We start from the raw sequence: 18,553 nt of genomic DNA on the forward strand, positions 1-18,553 counted from the left end.
GCTGTGTTGGATCTTCGTTGCTGCGCGCAGGCTTCCTCTAGTTGCAGCGAGTGGGGGCTGCTCTTCGTTGCGGTGTGCAGGCTTCTCATTGTCGTGGCTTCTCTTGTTGCAGAGCACGGGCTTGAGGCACGCAGGCTTCAGTAGTTGTGGCAGGTGGGCTCAGTAGTTGTGGCACACATGCTCTAGAGCGCAGGCTCAATAGTTGTGGCGCACGGGCTTAGTTGCTCCGCGGCATGTGGGATCTTCCCAAGACCAGGGCTCGACCCGTGTCCCCTGCATTGGCAGGCGGATTCTTAACCATTGCGCGACCAGGAAAGTCCCAAGATAAGATTTCTTAAAAAAAAATTTTAAGGACTTCCCTGGTGGCACAGTGGTTAAGAGTCCGCCTGACAATGCAGGGGACATGGGTTCGAGCCCTGGTCCAGGAAGATCCCACATGCCGCGGAGCAACTAAGCCCGTGCGCCACAACTATTGAGCCTGCGCTCTAGAGCCCGTGTGCCACAACTACTGAGTCTACACGCCTAGAGCTCACGCTCCAAAACAAGAGAAGCCACCACAATGAGAAGCCCGTGCACCGCAACGAAGAGTAGCCCCGGCTTACAGCAACAAAGACCCAACGCAGCCAAAAAAAGAAAAAGAAATCTTATCTTTCATACACTTGGATTAGAAATAATTTTTAAAATGTACTTTTTTCAGGTGAACAATTTGTCAAAAATTTAAAAGTTGGTTTATATACAAAATATACCATGGTACTGAGATCATTTTACATAAATAACAAACAGAATAAAACCAATATTATTGAAAGATTAGTTGTCTAGAACATGCTGGGCATTTTACATAGTATTTCTTAAATCTCGAAAGTTAATTTTATTCTGAAGTACAAACAGGAACTGGAGAGCTACAGTGAAGTCTAACTCTAAGGATCATGTTATATTGTTTGAAGAAAGAACAAGTTACCACTTTACTGTTCTCTTGAGAGGAGTAATTAGATGACAAATGCTACAAACAATGAGTTTCCCAAGGCCACAAGAAAGATTTTTAAATGTCCTTAAGACAGCATTTTACCTGTTCCTGATCCCTTCCTCCACCATTTTAAGCTATGATTTTCAGCTACTGATATTACTTAAAATATTTTTTATTGCAAAAACTAGATTAAAAGATAAAATTTCAGCTATTTCACAACAAATGCTCACTTCTTTGGTTATTCTGAATAGCATGTTTTGGTACATAGTTATAAATACTGTAAATTTCAAACCACCACTATGCCTGGAGCAGCTGCCTCAAACCTTGAAGTGTAACCAGAGATAAGGATCATGGCATCCAAACCATAAAACATTACCATCTTCATGTACCCAAAAAAGTTCCAACATTCACCGCAACGAACCATGCCCACATGTCATTGATGAGTATCACAATGAGAACAGAAGTAATTTTTTTAAAACAACAGAACACAAGATGTATTATTCCATAAAATCAAAACGAGGAAACCTAAGGTATTGATAGACCATGTTTTAATTCTATAACTGACTTGTCATTTTAATATTTGAGAACAATGAATGACATTTTCTCTACTGCTCAAGAGGGGTAGCTAAGAGCTCTACGGATACACCTGGGAGTCAATCACAAGTCTTTCCTTAAACTTTTACATTCCTTACTATTAAGACAAAGAGACAGTTCAACTTCAAACATAATTTCAGGGTGAACTGCTTCATATAGTTACAATGTTAAAAAGCTCTAAATGTGTGACTTACATCCAATGGTTGGGAAGGTATTTTCAGCTTGGTGAGATGAGCTTTGCTGCTGGGCTTTAGTTCAGTCATACTGTTGCCATGAGATTGGCTGCTGTAGTGTTCAGAGGACAGTTTTGGTTCCATGGATTCCTGTCCATCCATAGGCCGCACATAGGCAGTGGGTTTCTGTAACATTGAACTGGACTTTGACATCAATGAAGGTGGGAAAGACTGATTTGAGTGCTGCCCACTTGAAAACGGTACACGGGAAGGAGAATCCCAGTTTGCATCAGGGTCCCGAGGTGATTTGGAACGCTGATGTTCCTTGCTATGGTGATCATTCCCATGAGACCTAGAATGACTGGAGCTTAATGAAGAAACAGCCTGGGGTTTTCCAGGGCTGGAAGAGCGTGATTTGGAGTGTTCTGATCCATGCTGGCCTTTTTTCCGGCTACTGCTCCCACCACTGCTGTATGAGTCACGGTCATGCCTCTGGCCACTGCTATTAGCGCCACTACTGGCACCTGCACTGGCCCGCTGGCTACTGTGTCCACTCTGTAAGCCTGAGGACCGTTTCTGAGACTGAGAAGTGCTGGGTGCAGGTCCTACTGGAGTCCATTTGCTACTCTGATGAGAGCTCCCATGTCTCTGTTCAAAGAAATTTGGGTTAGATTTTTCATCTGCTGTCGGCGGTACTGTAGGCTTGGGAATTGCAACAAGCTTTGGTATAGATCTGTCTCCTATGAAATCCTTCATTTCATCGTAGTTTCCAAGCATACTCTGAATACGACTTGAGAGCTTATCTTCTTTGCTAGTCTACAAAAAAAATTGTAAAATAAAATTATAAAATTAGCAAAACTAGAAATAAAAGATGCTTCTAAACTAACTTGACAAACTTCAAATGAAACGGGACTTTTCAAAAGGAAGTCTCATCTCATATCATAAGGTTAAAATCTCAAAACAAACTCCAAATATATATATTTTTTATGGTGAAAAAAATGAACTGAAAGTGAAAAACCTTCATGTTAAAACACAAATATCCTAGAGGACACTGAGGAATATACACAATAGACTACAGGAGATTTTTTAAAAATCCAAATTTCACCAATAAATATATTGGAACAGTAGTAAAATCTTTTGAAGAGCAGGAAAATTATGCCTTTACGTAATTAAGTTCCATGTCACAGATTAGTCAATATGCATATTTTGGCAGTCTAGGAAAACATCATATTCCTTATAATTCAATGTTATAGTTAGAGGCAGAAATAAAAACTTAGTTAAACAAGTTATACGCAAATGACTTTTTAGAATTCCTTCTGTTACTGTGACTCAACAAGTTAATAAAAATCAACAACAAATTAAGCATGGAAAATCCAGTAATAAAGTTTTAAATCTTGGCTATTAATTCTGACCATCAAATGCTCCAACTTTTGAAGTCAATAATACATACTTTAAGTTTCAAGAATTATTCTTGAATAATCAGGTCCAAGATGTCTACAAGCTTTAGGACTCTTGTATTCATATACATGAAAGAAAAAAAGTTGACTGATTACATTAAAAGGGAAATCAAGACTTTGAAACAAACAGAAAAGCCTGAACCACCACTATTTATTTTGAGGTGGGCAGGAATCAGTAATGACTTTAGATTATTTGAAAATCAGTCTGAGAGGTAAATCTACAGCAATTTATTGACAACATCAAGATCAGAAATCAAATCCAATTCATTACAATGTAATTACAAAATAAATTGTAGTATGATTCAAAGATTCTGGACCAAACTCGTTTTTTTCCAAAATGTCTTTAATCCCAAAGTTTTGTGTTACACTCATAAATGATGTCAGTATAACTGCCCTTCATTGGACAATCCTTAAAAGCTCTGAATAAATGGTTTTTTATAGAGCTCCCAAATGGTTTCTACAAACACCAAATGTTGTAAGGGTAAACCCAGGATATGTCGTTACATTCGTATTTCATCAGAAAAAAGTCTAACACACCCTCAATCTCATACTATAAAGCCAACAATGGTCACTAGTGCTGCAATACATAGTATTACAACTATTATACACAGTACAAGCCTTTAAATTATAATAATACTTCCAATGAAATCCAAAGCCAAATCAAGTATTAGAGAGACATTTGTGGCCACTACAGCTACAATAGAGTCATCAGATTCAGTGTTTTATGTAATCCCAAATCAAGTACAATGATAGTTAAAAAAAAAAAAAAAAAGCAATTAGTTCAATTTATTGAACAGTCTGATAACATGCTTTAATCTAAATTTGATATTGTTAATTAAGCATTAAACATATAGAAAATCAGAGAATTTAGTATATGATAACAGAAAAAGAATCAGATTGATGCTGAAGACACATTTATTCAAACTTACTAATAATCACTGAAACTTACTAAACTAAGTAAGCAAATGGCAAGAAATAGGGAGAAACAAAAGAATCTATGAAATATTTGTCTTTGATGTTATACCCAAATAGCCAAGGAAACAGCAGACAATGCATAGTGATTCACAAACTTTTAATTTAATTCAAGGCTCAGAAAGGTGAAATGCCTGCTCAGGGTTAGTGGTAGAGCCAGGAATACAGATATGAATGTTTGAGCTACTCCAGACCATATTTCAAGAGTAGAGGGTAGCAATGGGGGTGGGGGTGGGGGTGGGGGGTGGGGGGTTGTGAGGATGACTTTAGGGCACTAGTAATGCTGTAGTTCTTGATTTGGGTACTAATTATGTGAGGTTGCTCATGTGGTGAAAATTCTTTCATTTGTAACACTTACTTTGTGTACTTTTCTATATGTATGTTATACTGCAATGAAAAGTTTACACCAAAAAAGTATATTCTATTATGAGAAAAGGAAAAACTGTTAAAAGATGTAACATAATAACTCTTTCTAATATAAAAACTCAAGTTTAAAAATTTTAAAAGCAAAAAATGTTATGTTACGGGGAAAAAACATTCAACGGACAACTTACAACTTTGTATGGCTCAGCAAAGAGAGGAGAGCTAGGTGGGAAGGCGTCGTCCCCCTGCTGAATTTCTTGATTCCGCCTTTCCCGTTCTTTCATACGCAGCACATTCCGGTCTTCACGGTTCATGTTGCTATGAAGAGAAACACAACCTTTACATCACAAAAAGAAGAGGAAAAATTAAATGTTCTGTACTCATTTTGTCAGTTTAACGCTTCAATCGGAGATTCCCTTTCAACTTTCAAGTAATAACAGGCATTAGTACTGAAGTTGGGTTTTGGCAACGGTTTTATCAACTAAACCGACAGTGTCTTCCACAACTATCCAGACAGGAAACACTAGCCCAGAATATTAGGATCCACCCCACTGAAATACTTAACCTTATGAATTTTTAAGTGTTCTGCTAGCTAAAAGTCAACTAAAACTTCTATATTCAGAGGGAAAGTAGTACTTAAACCCATAATTCTTAATATTTCCTATAAGCCTTCTGTGGTTTCCTCTTCAGAAATCTAGCTATTCTTTGCCATTAGAGGCATACAACCCACTCCCACCTACCACCCTCTCCCCCCAGGGTCCAGTGCTTTTCTCTACTTTGCATCTACCTTATCTTGATTTCTTTTTGTCCCAAACACAGCTTCCTTGGTGTCCATCCTTATGGCAGTTTGACCTCAGCTTTGCTGTTGCTCTAGATTCCCTAAAAAACGACATTTCTGCTCTAAATACATTAATATTTCAATTAGCACCTCAATAAATGGCAAAACTGAGGCTTTCAGCAATAGAATCTAAAATTAACTTGGGTTAGTAACAGTAGTCGAAATTGTATGGAAAAAGAAAAAGTCTTTTGGGAGAAAGGGTAAATGAGGGTGTCATTTCTATAATCATGACAGTATGTTGTCATACTGTTGTCACTAAGAACAAACCAAGGAAAATAGTTTATTTATAGCAGCGGGAATTTTGGTTAAATAGATAATGAAAAATGTTGTCAACACACTCTTCCCAGGAGATAGATTTAATCATCTGTCCTGCTTATGTTTTGTTTTGTTTTGAAAGTCCTGTTGGAGGCCAAAGGGAAAAACCAGGTTATACTGTAGAGTATTTCCAGCCTTATGGTTCATAAGTCAAATCAAATCAGAAAATTAAAGTCAATCAAGACTGGGGGAAACTATAATCATAAAATGAGAATGGACAGCAAAACCAATATATTCTTGAGGACTTTTATAAGTACAAATAAACATTCAAAGATAAAACATCCTGATTTGCACAGTTTAATATCATACAAATAAAGCAATTTAGTGTTTAAAAAAATGTTCTAAGTGTCCAAATGTGTATTCAAGTTCTTTCTTATATGCACAATTTTCTAATAAATTTATAAAAGAATATAAACTATTTTGAGGTTATGGAAATAGTGTGTGCTTGCTTTGGTCTCCCATCAGAACCACAATAAGTATTTGATTCTTTCTTTAATAAATACCATAAAACATCTACACTTTGGTATTCAAAAATAAAAACAAAGAACATTTATTATCCTCCAGCACACCTGAACCAACTAATAACTATATCACCAACAATCAAGTTTCAAATAGACCTCTAGAGCTATGGTGCTGCAACATACAAATTTATCTGTATCTGTTAGGGTCTATGTTAACGACCAACTTCCTTATGTTTCCCTAAATTTAATTCTTGAAAGATCAGAAAACAACAGAAATGCCTTATTTAAACTATGATTTAATTTTATGTATTCAACAGCACTAAAATAATCATGCAAGAAACACGTGAACATTTACTTCAAAAACGGATGATTCCCACAATAAAATTCCTCCTATAATTCAATGATAAAAAATCTTTTCTTAAACAATAAGTCATCACACTGAATATTTCCTCTTTTAAACAAGGCTGCCAAGAAGCTCATAATGAAATTAAATGATTGCTTATAAGAACTAATATTCCAGTTGTAGCTCTTATTCTCTAATTTTTTTCTGATTTGACTTATTTTCACATCTAATACGTCAGTTCTATTTTTTTCTCCTGTGTCTTTCAACATCAGTATCTCTGCCTAAAATAAAGTTTTCCCCAAAGCAGTAATTCCAGTAATTCCACTTGAGCTGCCCTAAAATTATTATGAAATTTAAGTATGACTCAATTTGAAGTATATCTCTGTTTGTAGAGGCAAAACTATATTCCTCAGGACATCTGCAACTGTACTGAAACAGGACTCAGTAAAAACTAACAAATTGCTGTATCACAACAAAATCTGACTACTAGATAAAATAATTTCTAAAAGAAAATTAGCAAGTAGAAAGGAGGTTCTCCATCTAAGATTTTTAATTACTTAAGGTAAATTGTTTAAGTACCCATCCGGTACTTATTTTAAGTTGATATATTAATAACAAACAAATTTTTTCTTCCAGTTTTACTGAGATATAATTAATACACAGCACTGTACAAGTTTAAGGTGTACAGTATAATAATTTGATATGTCATGAAGTGATCATAACAGTAAGTTTAGTGAACATCCATCTCATATAGATACAGAATTAAAGAAATAGAAAAAAATTATTTTTCCTGTGATAACTAATGATTTACTCTCAACTTTCATATAAAACATACAGCACTGTTAATTTTATTAATCATGTTGTACAGTACCTCCCTAGTACTTATTTATAACTGGAAGTTTGTACCTTTTGACTGCCTTCATCCAATTCCCCGGACCCCGACCCCAACCCCCCCAATCTCTGGTAACCACAAATCAGATCTCTTTTTCTGAGTTTGTTTTTGAAGTATAATTGACCTACAACACTATGCTAGTTCCTGTTACACAACATAGTGATTTGATATTTCTATACATTTGAAACTGATCACCACAATGAATCTAGCTAAGATATGTCACCATACAAAGATATTACATAGTTATGACCATATTCTCCACACTGTATATTTCAAACCCTTGACTCATTTACTTTGCAGCTGGAGTTTGTACCTCTTAATCTCCCTCACCTGTTTCTTTCCTTCCCCCCCAATCCCTTCCCTCTGGCAACCACCTGTTTGTTCTCCGTATCTAAAACTCTGTTTCTGTTTTGTTGTTTGTTTGTTTCAGATTCCACATATAAGTGAAATCATACAGTATTTGTCTTTCTCTAATTTATTTCACTTAGCATAATACCTTCTAGGTCCATCCATATTGTTGCAAATGGCACAATTTCATTCTTTGTTATGGCTGAGTAATTTTCCATTATAAATATTTATAGATCACATCTTCTTTATCCATTCATCTACTGATGGGAACTTCAGTTGCTTCCATATCTTGGCTATTGTAAATAATGCTGCAATGAACATAAGGGTGCACATATCTCAAGTGTTTTTGTTTTCTTCAGGTAAATACTCAGGAGTGGAATTGCTGGATCATATGGTAGTTCTATTTTTAATTTTTTGAGGAATCTTCATATTGTTTTCCTTAGTGGCTGCACCAATTTACAATGCCACCAACAGTGCACAAGGGTTCTCTTTCCTCTACATCCTCCCCAACACTTTTTTTTTTTTTTTTGAGATGAGACACATATGTTCCATTTTTTTCCCAAAAGCTCATTTGCAAGAAATTATTTTAATTTGTCAGAGATTTTCAACTGCCAAATAAATGGAGCCCATATACAAAAGAAAGAATTTATCCCAGTCAAGTTGCACAGTATTATACTGATTCACAGAGACATCCTATGCCACCTAAAAAAAAATCTATCCTCTATTTAATAAACTCTAGCTCAGATGTGGATAAACAGTATAATTCCTTAGAATGAAATTGCAATTTACTCTTTTATATACAACTACTCTGGCAAGCTAGCTACCCGAACATTCTAAATTCCCCTAAATATCATTCTTACCTGGAAATTAGACTGAAATACACAGCAGTCAACACTTTTATAATGTCCCTTAAGCATAGTTATCTGTTCTCCTGAGTAAATTGTATAAACAGCAATGGTGCTACCATATGGTACAAAAACAAATTCTGAACTGCAGCCACAGGAGACAGTGAATTTCAATCCTTTTCTACTGTCATTACATACTTTTCCTAGTTCACTAGTGTGTTTTCTCCATTGGAACTATTCCAGAGCCTCATTCGATTATCTGTACCAACAGTGAGGAGGTGAAGCCCATCACTTGTAAAACATAAGCCATTAACTTTCCCATTATGAGCAGTGTTTGCTGATTCAACTGCTTGTGACTTTTTCCCATTATGCTGATCAAGAGTAATCAAACATCCTGATGCTCTCCTCACATCCCATAATTTTGCTTTACTGTCAGCACTTGCAGTTGCCAAGATATACTCATAACGCAGTGACCAGGAAACTGCCAATATTTCTTGACTGTGACCCTGCAGAATGTGGGAACAGGATCCAGACTTTAAGTCACAAAGTTGTACTTTGGGCCCTCTAGTACCAACTGCTACCAAACAGTGCTTGGTGGCAACTGGAGACATATGATGACTATAAACTGTTTCTTCAAAATTAAATACATCTGCAGTTTGTAAAGTATTTGTATCCCATACTTTCAGAGTTTTATCAAATGAGCTTGATGTGAACATGCCAGTGTCATGAGGATACCACTGTACAGTCTCCACACTGTATTTGTGAACATCAGGATGGCTTCTGCCAACGGAACACACTGCTTTACATGTGTAATAAGGTTGTCTGCTGGAGTTCTCAAGATCATAAAGCACAATCACACCATCTGAACCACCTGTTAACATGTATCTCCCTTCAACAGGGTCAATGTCAAGGGTGTTAACTCCACTGCCATGGATCCTTTCAACATCTCTGTCTTTGTTTAACTCCAGTCCCAAAACCCTCCGTGTGGACTCCGCTCTCTGAAGGCGAAGAGGGTCGTCCAAACCCGCTTGTCGTGCCGACAAAAACCCTAGCATCCCGTCCCTTCACACCGGCTTGTGAACTGGACGGCGCCATGACAGAACACTCCCCAACACTTTTTATTTGTTGTCTTTTGATAATGGCTATTGTGTGTGAGGTGACATCTCATTGTGGTTTTGATGTGCATTTCCCTGATGATTAACGATGCTGAGCATCTCTCCTGTGCCTCTTGGCCATCTATATGTCTTCCTTGGAAAAATGTCTACAGATCCTCTGGCCATTTTTCAATTGGGCTGTTTGTGTTTTTTATGTTGAGCTGTATGAGTTCTTTTACATTTTGGATATTAACCACTTATCTGACAGAGCATTTGGAAATATCTTCTCCCACTCAGTAGGCGGCCTTTTCATTTTGTTGATCGTTTCCTTCACTGTGCAAAAAGCTTTCTAGTTTGACACAGTCCCATTTGTTTATTTTTGCTTTTGTTTCCCTTGCCTGAGGGAGTATATCAAAAAATATTACTAAGACCAATGTCAAAGAGCATACTATGTTTTCTTCTAAGAGTTTTATGGTTTCAGGTCTTACATTTAAGTCTTTAATTCATTTTGAATTTATTTTTGTACATGGTGTTAGAGAGTAGTACAGTTTGACTCTTTTGCATATAGCTGTCCAGTTTTCCCAACACCATTTACTGAAGAGGCTGTATTTCCCTCATTGTATATTCTTGTCTCCTTTGTCATAGATTAATTGCTCATGTACGTATGAGTTCATTTCTGAGCTCTCTGTTCTGTTCCACTGATCTATGTGTCTGTTTTTGTGCCAGTACCATACTGTTTTGATAGCTGTATATTTGCAGTATGGTTTGAAATCGGGGGACATGATACCTACAGCTTTGTTCTTCTTTCTCAAGACTGTTTTGGCTATTCAAGGTCTTTTCTATTTCCATACAAATTTTAAAATTATTTGTTCTAGTTCTGTGAAAAGTGCCACTTGTATTTTGATAGAGATTGCATTGAATCTGTACATTGCCTTGGGTGGTATGGTCATTTTAATAACATTAATTCTTTTAATTCATGAACACGTTATCTCTTTCCATCTATCTGTATCATCTTCAATTTCTTTCATCAGTGTCTTATAGTTTTCCAAATACAGATCCTTTACCTCCTTAGTTTACTCCTAGGTATTTTATTCTTTTCGATGCAATTGTAAATAGGATTATTTTCATAGTTCATTGTTAGTGTATAGAAATGCAACAGATTTCTGTATAATAATTTTTTATCCTGCACCTTTACCGAATTCACTGATGAGCTCTAGTAGCTTTTTGGTGATGTCTTTAGAATTTTCTATTTATAGTATCATGTCACCTGCAAACAGTGACAGTTTTTACTTCTTCTTTTCCAATTTGGATTCATTTCTTTTTCTTACCTGTTTGCTGTGGCTAGAACTTCCAATACTATGATGAATAAAAATGGCAAAAGTAGACATCCTTATCTTGTTCCTGATCTTAGAGGAAATGCTTTCAGCTTTTCACCATTATGTTGTTAGCTGCAGGCTTATCATATACGGCCTTTATTATGTTGAGGTATGTTCCCTCTAAACCCACTTTGTGGAGAGCTTTTTATCATAAATGGACATTGAATTCTGTCTGAGGCTTTTTCTGCATCTATTGAAATGATCATATAATTTTTATTCTTCAATTTGTTAATGTGTATAACACTGATTGATTTGCAGATGTGGAACCACCCCCTTGAACCTCTGATATAAATCCCACTTGATCATGGTGTATTATTCTTTTAATGTATTATTGAATTCAGTTTGCTAACATTTTGTTGAAGATTTTTGTATCTACATTCATCAGTGATACTGGTCTGTAATTTTCTTTTTTTGTGTTGTCTGTGTCTGTATCAAGGTAATGCTGGCCTCAAAGAATGAGTTTGGAAATACTCCTTCCTTTGCAATCTTTTGGAACGGTTTGAGAATGATAGGTGTTAACTCTTCTCTAAATGTTTGGTAGGATTCTCCTGTGAAGCCATTTGGTCCTACACTTTTGTTCGTTGGGACTTTTTAAATCATTGATACAACTTCATTACTGGTAATTGGTCTGTTAATATTTTCTATTTCTTCCCAATTCAGTAAAATTCAAAACAGTTTTAAATGAAATCCTAGGGACAAAAAGAAATGCAAAGAAATATCTGCAACTTTAGTTAGGTTGGTTGCTGGTAAAGATAATGGTGTAGCAATTTTATTGCTACAAGACTGAACAAATAAGTAAATGTAAACATCCTGAAACTTTTAGGGAACCAAGGACCTTATTATGAGAAAACAGATACAAATATAGAGTGGAATAAGGAGAAAAAGAACCTTTGGGGATTAGGAAGTAGTACTATGAACTCATACTTATATTAAAAATAAAATAAATTATATCTAAGTATATATACGCACATATACATATATACACACACACACATATGGTGTCTCTAGCTCCATCCACTGAAAGAGTCTAGAAGCAGTGACAATCTGGTAGAAAGAAGCACCCTCAGCAACCAAATTTTGTTTTCTAATATCATTCCCTGCTAAAATGGAACAGGACTTCTTGGGGAAATAGCTAATTCCAGAGCTATAGCAAGGAAGGTAAAAAGTGAGCCTAAAATATCTTGTTGTAACAGTAAGAAAATGCTCAAAAACAGATGGAGATACATCAAAAGGACACGAGAACCAGCTTGAAGGGGCTCTCACTGGTCAAATTTTAAAACATGAGCATCACAATGAACAAGCAATGGAATATAACAAATTGAATAAAAAAAGAATCCCTGAGAACTATACCCAATATCTTGTAAAAACCTATAATGGAATATAATCCTCAAAAAAGCCAGAATCACTATGCTGTACACCTGAAACTAACACAATATTGTAAATCAACTATACTTAAAAACAAAAGAAAAATCCCTGAATCCGCAGCAATAATAGCAAAGAATAAAATTAAAAGACAAATAAGTCAGGGAGCAAATGTACTTCTTCATAGAAGAATGCCAACTAATAAATGTAGAAGAAATGAAAGAATTAAAAAATCGCTTTTCTGTAGCCACTAAAGTAATAATTGAGGCAAAAAACATCAATGGATGCTAAAACCACTGGGTAAAAATTTTGGAGGCAATGGAATATTCAGTATCACCCCCACAGAATATCAAGTATAAAGAAAAAAATCTTTGAAGTAGAGAAGTAAACACTACCCATAATCAAGTGATCAGACTTAACATATCAATAATGGGGCAAACTGACATCATGTGCCTTCCAATGTGATGCACGAAAGACATATCACCACCTCAGTATTCCACCTGCTAAAAATATTTAACCTGAATCTAATCACAAGTAAGCATACAAACCTAAACTGAGAAACATTCTTCAAAACTGGCCTGGACTCTTCAAACAATGTCAGAGAACAAAAGGAGAGACAAACAGACAGGAGCAGGCACTGGAGATTATGTCTATATTCTACATTCAAGATGACACAACAGGACTTCCCTGGTGGCACAGTGCTTAAGAATCCGCCTGCCAATGCAGGGACACGGGTTCAATTCCTGGTCCAGGAAGATCCCACATGCCGTGGAGCAACTAAGCCCATGAGCCACAACTACTGAGCCCACGTGCCACAACTACTGAAGCCTGTGCACCTAGAGCCCGTGCTCTGCAACAAGAGAAGCCACCGCAATGAGAAGCCTACACACTGCAACAAAGAGTAGCCCCCGCTCACCACAACTAGAGAAAGCCCGCGTGCGGCAACGAAGACCCAACGCAGCCATAAATAAATAAATAAATAAGAAAGAAAGAAAGAGGACACAACTAAATGCAATGCATGATCCTTCATACCCCAGACCCTGGATCTGAGGAGGAAAAAATGGTTGTGAAGGTCATTAATGGGAAACTTGGGAAATTTTCCATATGAATGGTATTTCAGATAATCATAGCAATGTGATAACTGTATTTGTTTATGCAGGAGAAAATCTTTGATTCTTACTTAGGACATACACAACACACAGGCGAAATACCATCATATTTGCCAACTCTCAAATGGTTCAATGACCACTGGAATATATATTTATTATGTATAGATAGCATCTTTATAGATAGTATGTGTGCGGAGGGTGGGAGAGACAGACAGAGAGACACAGAGAGAGAGAGGGATGGATAAAGGAAGGAGGGAAAGACAGAGGGTGAGGGAGGGAAAGAGTCAGGAAGAGGAGAAGGAAGAGTAGCAGCAGCAGCAATTAAATGCTCGCAGTAAAAATGTTAACAATCTAGGTGAAGGGTATACAGATGTATATTATACTTTTCTTATAGGTGTGAGATTTTTCAAAATAAAAGATGGAAGGATTGGGACTTCCCTGGTGGCACAGTGGTTAAGAATCCGCCTGCCAATGCAGGGGACACGGGTTCGAGCCCTGGTCTGGGAAGATCCCATATGCCATGGAGCAACTAAGCCTGTGTGCCACAACTACTGAGCCTGTGCTCTACAGCCCGCAAGCCACAACTACTGAGCCCGCGTGCCACAACTACTGAAGCCCGCGCGCCTAGAGCCCGTGCTCCCCAACAAGAGAAGCCACCGCAATGAGAAGCCTGTGCACTGCAACGAAGAGCAGCCCCCGCTCGCCACAACTAGAGAAAGCCTGTGTGCAGCAATGAAGACCCAATGCAGCCATAAATAAATAAATAAATAGATAGATAGATAGATAGATAGATAGACCAAACTGTTGTATACCGAATATATAGAACATTACACTCAACAACTACACACAGAACATTTACCAAAATTGACCTATGCTGAGCTATAAAGAATTTCAACAAATTTCAAATGAATTAAATCCTACAGAATATGGTTTATGACCATAACAGTATTAAACTATTAATTAAAAGCTTAAAAAAAAAAGAGAGATAAAAATAGAAAATTAAAAAAAAAAAGATGGAAGGATAAGAGTGATAAAATTTACATATTAGAGCACTATGGGTGCTTTCCAACATTTTTTAGCCTTGGGATTTACCATCAAGCTGTCTCTCCTTAGGGCTTAAAGTATCTCTCTCATGACTAAGGTGCACCCCTGTCTCCAAATTCACACCGATATCCAATTCTCCTCAACTCCTCCTCTGTGTCACAATTTATTACACGTCAGAAAGAAATTACATTTATTACACTGCTAGGAGGGGACAACATCCACATGCCAAGCTCAGCTCCCTAAAGTAAATGGGCATCCAAAATTTATCTAAAGCAAGATTTAATGTTTATTATTAAGTGTACTATTAACTTAATATGCAACAAGCATCTATTAAATACTTAGCATTGGGGAGAGAACAAGAAGAATTGGCCACACTAGATTAAAACTTACTATAAGCCATCACCATTATCAAAATAGCACGGTAGTGCACAAAAATGAACAAACTGATCAGTAAAACAGAGGGACGAAATAAACCCAAACATATATGGGATTTTAATACTTAACAAACCCAATTCAGTAATAAAATGTTTTGGGACTTCCCCGGTGGTCCAGTGGGTAAGACTCCTCGCTCCCAATGCAGGGGGTCAGGGTTCAATCCCTGGTCGGGGAACTAGATCCCACATAAATGCCGCAACTAAGAGCCAGCATGCTGCAACTAAAAGATCCTGCATGCCACAACTAAGACCCGGCCCAGCCTAAATAAATAAATAAATAAATAATTTTAAACAAATGTTTTATTTAATAACAACAGTTAAAAACCACGTACTTTTCTAAGATGACAGTTACAAAATGGTGAAGACATTTCAAACTCAGCCAGAAAAAAGACAAATCCTTCAGCCCAGTAACCTCACTCGTGGGACTACATTCCACAGAATTAAAAGCACAGCCATAAGCTATGAAGATGTTTCCTGCAGCACTGTTTTTAGTGGTAAAACAATTTAAAATAACTGAATGCCCAAGAACAAAGAAATGCTTAAATAAACCATTGTTTATTAAAACAAATGAGGTAGATCACTGCCAGTTACCTTGGAGGAATTTCCATAAATGCTGTTTTGTGAGGAAAAGTAGATGCAACACAATGTATGCCATATGACTGATGACCTCATTATTTCTTTAGGGTAAACTCAGAAGTAGAATTGTTAGGTGTTGAGTATATAGAAAGAATGAGATACAACTAACTCAACTAATAGCAAAATATGCCAACTACTATTCTCATAAGCTAAACACAAGAAAACTGAAATGTGAATATCCAGTTTTCACACATAATATGAAGGATGTCTCTCTATTTAGGTAAATCTTCTTTCTTGTCCCTAGTAAATATTTTGGCTGTTCCTGTAAATGTTAATAAGGAACAGTCTTCCACTTTTGTATTTTCCAACAGAGATAAACCTTTCTAAAAAAATTTTTATTGAAATATAGTTATTTACAACATTGTGTTAGTTTCAGGTATACAGCAAAGGGATTCAGTTATACACATATATATGTATATATTCAGATTCCTTTCCATTATGGGTTACTACAAGATACTGAGTATACTTCCCTGTGCTATACAGTGGGTCCTTGCTGGTTACCTACTTTATATTATAGTAGTGTGTATATTTTAAACCCAAACTCCTAATTTATCCCTCCCCCCTTTCCCCTCTGGTAACCACAAGTTTGTTTCTACGTCTGTGAGTCTATTTGTGTTTTGTAAATAAATTCATTTGCATCATTTTTTTTTTAATTTATTTATTTTTGGCTGTGTTGGGTCTTCATTTCTGTGTGAGGGCTTTCTCTAGTTGCGGCGAGCGGGGGCCACTCTTCATTGCGGTGCGCGGGCCTCTCACTATCGCAGCCTCTCTTGTTGCAGAGCACAGGCTCCAGACGCGCAGGCTCAGTAGTTGTGGCTCATGGGCCTAGTTGCTCCGCGGCATGTGGGATCTTCCCAGACCAGGGCTCGAACCCGTGTCCCCTGCATTGGCAGGCAGATTCTCAACCACTGCGCCACCAGGGAAGCCCTGCATCATTTTTTTAGATTCCACATATAAGCAATATCATATTTGTCTTTCTCTGATGACTTACTTTACTTAGTATGATAATCTCTAGGTCCATCCATGTTGCTGCAAATGGCATTATTTCATTCTTTCTGATGGCTGAGTAATATTTCATTGTGTATATATTCCACATCATCTTTATCCATTCATCTGTTGATGGACACTTAGGTTGCTTTCATGTCCTGGCTACTGTAAACAGCGCTGCTATGAACACTGGGGTGTATGTATCTTTTTGAATTATAATTTTCTCCAGATATATGCCTAGGAGTGGGATCGCTGGATCATATAGTAACTCTATTTTTAGTTTTTTTAAGGAAACTCCATACTGTTCTTCATAGTGGCTACACCAATTTACATTCCCACCAACAGTGTAGAGGGTTCCTTTTTCAAAAGAGATAAACCTTGATGGGTCTGTTTTTCCAATTACACAAGTAATACTCGCTCTTTGCTCAAAAACTCTAATATGATTAACATAAAGTAGAAAGTAGAAGTCACCAATAGTTTCAGGGAAGTGAAACTTCCCTTTAAAATTGCAAAGAGTCACACATTAGTCGTGTAGAAAACTGTTACACACACAGTTATTTCATTTAATAAGTAATGAACATAGTTCCATATCAATACATACGAATTTTCATTCTTTGATTGACTGCATAGTATTCATTTAACCAGAAAGCCCCTGATAGTTAGGTTGTATCCGGAATTTAGTATGATAAACATTATAATGATTGTGTGTGTATGCATGCACGTGCATGCCCGCACACTATTTCAGTTTCAGATAAATTTCTCCACGTGAAATTGCTGAGTCAAAGGATATATGCTATACCATTTTAACGTATATCACTAAACTGCTTTTCGAAAAGATTGTGCTAATTGACAGCGTCCCAATGGAGTATGAAACTGCCCTTTAACCATGCCATTTTCAATCCTAGGCATTATGAGTCTTTTTTAATCATGTCACCAATCTAAGAAGTAAAAAAAAAATTATTCCAACGTTATTTATTTCATTCATTCAACAAATACATGAGCCTGTCTACTATTTCTAGGTACTGTCCTAGGAGCCAGAGATAAAACGGAGAATGACTCACGGTCTTTGACCTTATAAAGCTCATAGTCAACTGCTTTCTAGTCAATTTCTCCGATAGTTAAACCACATATCTTTTTCATGTCCTACTTAGCCATTCATATTTCTTCTCTTGTGAACTGCCTATTTACATCTTTTGCCCATTTTTCTATTAAAGTGATAGTCTTTTGATTATGTAATAACTATGCTTTCCCAACCTGCCCTATATCTTAGCTGAGGAATATAGGGTTAGGATTTAATCTTATGCTAAACTGCATCCTAATTCTACTGACCACCTCCTTCAACTCGTCTGCCTCCTCTTTCAGGACCACTCCCAAACTACAGGAAGGCCATGCCTAAACTCTCCTCAATCTAAGATGCAAACTTCACACATGGTTTTCAATACTCTCAAAGTTTGTCAATACTCTCTCCAAGTCTCTTGATTTGTTTCTGGCTGGTTTTTTTTTGTTTTTTCTTTTTTAATTTGTTTGGCTACACCTGGGTCTTAGTTGCGGCATGCGGGATGTTCAGTTGCGGTATGTGGGATCTAGTTCCCTGACCAGGGATCAAACTTGGGCCCCCTGCATTGAGACCATGGAGTCTTAGCCACTGGACCACGAGGGAAGTCCCTTTGGCTGCCTTTTTGACTTTCACCTTGATCTGCATCTGTTTAGCCTCTCTGGAGTTTTCCATTCTTTATTTCTGTGGTGTAACTAAAATCAATCTAAATAAATAACTTTAAATGTCTATACTACAGATAATGTGCTACCTGTATCTTTACTTCTCAGTTACCTAGTATCTGAAGAGACTAAAAGTGAATTATACTATGGACTACATGGGATTGAGGTACTAAAGGAAGGAAAGGGCTGGCTTTGATAGGCAGCCTCTGCTACCCATTGCAGTTATTCTA

General features: G+C 36.9%; 2 protein-coding genes across 5 annotated transcripts in view; both read right to left on the minus strand.

Moving 5' to 3' along the window:
- AFF4 (ALF transcription elongation factor 4) overlaps positions 1–18,553 on the minus strand; it is a 97,192-nt gene that overhangs the window by 59,056 nt on the left and 19,583 nt on the right. For 3 of the 4 annotated variants that reach the window (XM_061189595.1, XM_061189596.1, XM_061189593.1), the window contains exons 2-3: positions 4,715–4,841; positions 1,753–2,547 (exon numbers count right to left, since the gene is read on the minus strand). In XM_061189595.1, coding sequence (XP_061045578.1) covers positions 1,753–2,547; positions 4,715–4,837 — 918 coding nt within the window. In that variant the 5' untranslated portion in view covers positions 4,838–4,841. Of the gene's footprint in view, positions 1–1,752; positions 2,548–4,714; positions 4,842–5,310; positions 5,403–18,553 lie in introns of all 4 variants that reach the window. The other variant, XM_061189594.1, reaches the window with a different exon arrangement.
- Positions 8,683–9,624, minus strand: LOC133089946 (DNA excision repair protein ERCC-8-like). Its single transcript, XM_061188164.1, has one exon. It carries the CDS (start codon positions 9,618–9,620, stop codon positions 8,769–8,771), a length of 852 nt encoding a protein of 283 aa, XP_061044147.1. The 5' UTR covers positions 9,621–9,624; the 3' UTR covers positions 8,683–8,768.

The sequence above is a fragment of the Eubalaena glacialis genome, chromosome 4 (genome assembly GCF_028564815.1).
Source record: "Eubalaena glacialis isolate mEubGla1 chromosome 4, mEubGla1.1.hap2.+ XY, whole genome shotgun sequence".
In the NCBI taxonomy this organism is placed as follows: domain Eukaryota; kingdom Metazoa; phylum Chordata; class Mammalia; order Artiodactyla; family Balaenidae; genus Eubalaena; species Eubalaena glacialis.